Source organism: Benincasa hispida, chromosome 3, assembly GCF_027475165.1.
Source record: "Benincasa hispida cultivar pf3 chromosome 3, pf3_genome.v1.1, whole genome shotgun sequence".
Lineage (NCBI taxonomy): Eukaryota > Viridiplantae > Streptophyta > Magnoliopsida > Cucurbitales > Cucurbitaceae > Benincasa > Benincasa hispida.
Window position 1 is genome coordinate 6,250,712 of NC_143480.1, and position 5,495 is coordinate 6,256,206.

A 5,495-nucleotide genomic window follows, 5' to 3' on the forward strand; every position below is an offset into this window, starting at 1 on the left:
TATCAAAAAGCTAAAACAATCCTGTAAGATCAAATTGCAGAAATTCCATTACTTACTCTGTTTTTTCATCAACTTCTAGATCTAATTCTTCATATTCATCATCTTCTAATTCTAATACTAATTCATCTTCTCCATCTTCTCCATCTTCTCCATCTTCTTCAACATCTTGTAATTCTAATTCCTTCAGTTCTTGGATTACCTCTACCATTTCAGTCAATTCTTCATTGGATCTCTCAAGCTCATCTAAACACATTGATAACACTTCATCCCTGTTCTTCATGTCTGAAACTAGCCTGAAATGTGTGGAAGATTCTATACCTGTATTTATGTCTCGAAGTAGAGCTAATAGATCAGGAACATGGGTTTCTCTGAGAGTATATTCCTTCTCAAATTCATCTATGGATTTCATCCATTCCATTTCTAAAGCCAGTGTTCCCAGACCTCGATTCAGAGTTTCAACCAGGACTTTTGCCCTCTCAAGAATCTCGCTCCATTTCTGCCATTGGATTTTTGCTTCATTCTCTTCATCTTCCTTCTCTTTATCTTCCTTCTGTTCATCTTTCAACATTTGAAAAATGTCATGAATGAAGTCGCGGTATTTCAATACGATTTCCTCGGTTATCTCCAGAGGATCTATTCCCCATTCAGATTCATCTGCTTCCGCATTCGCCGCCGTATTCTTCATCATTGATTCTGTGGTTCTTGTTCGCTTCGTTGACCTCTCCAATTCTTCGGCGTCTTCTTCATCCTCCTCTTCATTAATCAGATCTTTCTCGATTGGAAGTTGATGATCATTCAAATCGGAATCTTTCACCAGTTCGTTCAACCAAAGATCGATATCTTTTTCTTCTTCTTCTTCTCCTCCTTCTACTTGTTCCTTCTTGATTTCTACAACTTTCGTGTTCGATGAATTGGCTCTCTCTGATTTCTCTGTAACCGTCATCTTTGCGAATTTCTTGGGTTTAATTCATATTCAGAAAGGGTTTTGGTAGTACGTCCAGTTCAGTGGATTCATGTGGACCATTTTTCTTCGAGATTCGTCTGTTACACAACTTTATAACCTACACAACAGAAAAATGGGCTTTAAACGCTAATATCTGATATTCAAATTATCATTCATCATTTCGTAATGGTTTAATAGAAAATATCCTAAACTTTATCCTTTATATAAAAAATACCCATAAAATTTCAAAACTTTTAAAAATATCTTCAAATTTTAAAAAAGAGATTAAAAAATACGTTAGTTTTGGATGGAAAACGTTAAAGTTTTATTTAAAAAATACTCATGCACTTTCAAAACATTTCAAAAATACCCTTAACTTAATAAAAATTCATACATACCTCAACCATTAGTATTTAAACAAAAACGGTTAATTCTTGGTGACAAAAATGACTTAAAAATAAAAATAATAATACAAAATCTCCTATCGAATAATTTGTTTGAAGTTTTCTTATGTTAAAACAAACTAGTCTTAAAATAAATTATATAGATATCCTCATTTTTTTTTTCATTTACGTCCTCTCATATTTCTCTTAATTTTCCAATTCTTAACCAATTTTCTCAACAACCAAAACATACCAAAATGCCGAACACCCCTTCACGAAGCGCCTTGGTAGGCAAATTGGAGAGCAATTTTCTCATCAACCAAAATATATCAAATCTCGTATTTCTCTTAATTTCATAATTCTTTGTTTTTGAAACTTAAGCCTATAAAAATATCTATTTTTCTTCTAAATTTCTTGATTTGTTATCTACTTCTTTTTACCAATGTTTTCAAAAACCAAGCAAAATTTTGAAAATTAAAAAAAATAAATTTTAAAAATTTATTTTTGTTTTTAGAATTTGACTAAAAAATCAATATTTAAGAAATATGCAAATTAGTGTAAGAAATTGAGAGGAAATAAACTTAATTTAAAAAAAAAAAAAGGAATGGTTACCGAACATGGCTAAAAATGAAATAGTTACCTAATAAAGTCTTTTGAACTTTTTTGTAAAACATTTTCTCCTAGTTACTTTTCAAAGGCATCTCTTTCTCACCAGCCAAACTGCATTCAAGCCAAGATTAGGATGAACTATGAACAAGAACTACCGGTATAGATCCCTTGGACAGGCTGAAAACTCTCCTTATTAAGTGCTTGAAGGTACTAGATATTGGTGGTATTTCGGTTTCTTGTTCTGCTTCAAGAAGATATACTCTCAAAGTGGTTGATAGTTGATAATGTTGCTTCTTTCCTCTTCATGTAAGCATGATGTTTTGAGCATTATGGAATTCGTTATCTGAACGTGTTTTGAACCACCACAGTTGCTACCAGTAATCTCCACAAGAACACATTCCACTACGAAAGTGATGAAAGCGGCTTGTGTCTCTTACGACGATTTCACGACCAACAACTTTCGATATAAGCTTGATGGCATTATGGCAATCACCACAGATGCGGAGGTTTTTCATTACTGTTATTGTGCTACCCTCAACTGTACTGATTAATCCAAATCCAATAGCAAGTCTCTCACTATGATAAGACAGCATCTCCTCCTTTTGCTCCGTCTCGACATCATGCAAGGAGAATTTAGGATCAGGCACATAACCCAGTTCCTTCAACTTTCCACGTAGCCATTCCAGCTTTTGGTATATCTTTCTTCTCAATGGATGAGACCGATCTCCTGAAACAAAATCGTGCTTGATCCCTTTAATTGTAATCCAGCTACTTCCAGGTTGTTTTAAAATCCCTTCATCTTTCATCTTTTTCCTTATTTTGGAAACTTCAGTCCATTTGCCAGTAGAAGCATATAAATTTGAGAGTAATGTATAAGCAGCACTACAGTTTGGTTGTAGATCCAACACACATTTTGCTGCTCTTTCAGCTACATCGACATTAGAATGGTTGGTGGAACTGCTAAGCAATGCTAGCCACACCATGTAGTTTGCTTTACTAGGCATGTTATGAATCAACGCTTCCGCTTCTTCCAATTGGCCACATCGGCCTAAGAGGTCGACCATAGAAACATAGTGCTCATTTGTCATCTCAATACGCAAGTTTTTGCCAAAATGTTTGAAGAAACATCTACCTTTTTTTAACATCCCAGAATGGCTACAGGCAGAAAGTAGTCCCACGAGTGTAATTTCGTCTGGATCCACCCTCATTCGAATCATTTGAGTAAATAGAGTTAAAGCCCACATTCCAAAACCATGTTGTGCACATCCAACAATAATTGAATTCCAGGACACAACATTCTTTCTAGACATTTTGGTGAAGACAGCAATCCCATCATTAATGTGTCCACATTTAGTATACATGACAATAAGAGAATTACTGACAAAGATATCATTTTCCAAACCTAGCTTGTGGGCTACAGTATGAACTTCCCTGCCTCTATCAACAGCCTCTAATCCACAACATGAATTGAGAGCACTAGTAAGAGAAGATTGATTAGGAAGTACACACATTCTCATCATGCCCTTGAAAACCTGTAATGCATCTTCGTGCTTACCGTTCAATCCATATCCCGTCACAAGAGCTGTCCAGACCACGACATTTCTATGTGTGTTATCATTGAAAATGCTAGAAGCATTCTCTATAAGCTTGCAGTTGGCATAAAATGTTATAAGGGAAGCAGATACATACTCATCAAAGCAGTAACCAGTCTTAACAATTAGACCATGAATCTTTACACCCATGAAGGAAGCACATATGTTTGCACAAGCTGTCAATGCACAGGCCAATGTGCTTGAAGTGGGCTTGAAAAAGGAAGCCAACATTTTCTGGAAAAAAACTAGAGCTTCAAAACTCCTTCCATTCTGGTCAAGCCCACCAATCACCGAAGTCCACGAAATCACATTCCGAGAAGGCATTTTCTCAAACAACTCTATAGCATCTTCAATTCTACCATTACTAAAAAATCCATGAACCATTGAATTCCAGGCAGCCACATCTTTAGTGGGCATCTCCCAGAACAAGCGCTCAGCAACCTCAACTCTCCCGAACTCCAGCAACCCATCAATAATCGTCGTCCAAGAAACGACATTCCTTTCAGACATTTTTTCGAACATGTTACAAGCCATACTTAAATCCCCGCATTTGAGACACCCTTTGAGCATAGAATTCCATGAAATCAGATCCTTCACAGGCATTTCATAGAACAGTTTCAGAGCATCATCAAGCCTACCTTTTTCTGCATAACCCCCAATCATCATTGTGTATAAGTTAACACCAGGGGACGATATCTTATTAAATAATGATCGAGCTTCATCAATTCTTCCGTTTCTTAGATGGAAAGAGAGTAAAGAATTGTAAGGGGGAGTGGCCAAAACAGAGAAATTTTTCGTTCCAAACAAACAAATATAAGAATTCGAGGAAATCAAAGAACAGGCAGTACGTAAGAGCGAGAGTTGGAATGACAATGGCAAAATTTTGGTAGTTCGTAATTTGGCGCCAACGATTTGCATGGCCGTTGGTCAACGGTCATTGAGAATTCAATTCACTCGCTTCGCTTTGCCTTTGAGAGGGACGAGCCAGCGAGCGCAAAAGCGCACCGTCTCTTCTTTATTTTCGTTTAAATTTATTAATTAATTTACATCAAGAGTAGTCGGCGAAAAAAAAAATCAATTCTCTTGTGAAATTGAGAGCAAAACAGACCGCAACGAAAACATGATATCAAAAAAATATAATATAATAATAAATATATAATATATAAAATAAAATAATTAAAATTATGAAAATTGGATAATATAAAATTTGGGTGGAATTTTGAAGTGGATTTCTCACCAATTGTGTTATTTCAAGATCCACCAAATGTTGTTATTTATAGGTAAGGTGACAGATAGGATGTGGTATACTTTGGACACTATACATAGGTTGAATGACACATGGACAACATATGTGATAATGTAAAAATGATATTTGGCATTGGACACTAAACATGGGCATCTTACATCTATTTATAATAATCCTCATTAGATACCCATTATAAATATATGAAGTATGTCTAGTTAAAACCTTATTAGAAAAAAAACCCAATGGAAAAGAAAATCCTGATAAAGAAAAAAGATTACATATTTCATATAATCTATTAATCCTAAAATAATGCAATATATTTGTTCTCCCTCATAGAAACGTCACTTGCGATCTCTGAATTGTCACATTTCAATGTTGTGCACTGATTTCTCAAAGAATACGATACATAATGCCTTTGTAAATAAGTCATCATTATATACAGTTATAATAACAAATCTTGATTGTGATTTCTTTATAAAAACACATGGACATATTGGATTGTTTTGATATCCTTCTTTCAACAAATATCAACTTACCACATTCATCTTGATTGTTTCAATTCATATAGTAATCTCTGTAACTTTATTGAATACAATTCCTGGGAATTTGATTTATATGTTTAAGGTATCTTAAATTCTTCTAGGATCCTCATATAAATATCATTATCAAAAAATCTATATAAATATGCTATGATTACATCCATAAGATGCATGTCCAAATTT

The 5,495-nt window shown here is 34.6% G+C and overlaps 1 protein-coding gene across 1 annotated transcript; it reads right to left on the minus strand.

Annotated features, from left to right (window-relative positions):
- Positions 1-315: 315 nt before the first annotated feature.
- Positions 316-4,646, minus strand: LOC120072963 (Pentatricopeptide repeat (PPR) superfamily protein). The gene is made up of 2 exons (XM_039025504.2): positions 1,967-4,646; positions 316-1,061 (listed from the first exon to the last, which is right to left on the minus strand). Exon 1 carries the CDS (start codon positions 4,443-4,445, stop codon positions 2,307-2,309), a length of 2,139 nt encoding a protein of 712 aa, XP_038881432.1. The 5' UTR covers positions 4,446-4,646; the 3' UTR covers positions 316-1,061; positions 1,967-2,306.
- Positions 4,647-5,495: the final 849 nt, after the last annotated feature.

Excerpts from the sequence above, each read along its gene's own strand:
- LOC120072963 (XM_039025504.2), bottom strand. The coding sequence starts at position 4,445 with ATGCAAATCGTTGGCGCCAAATTACGAACTACCAAAATTTTGCCATTG.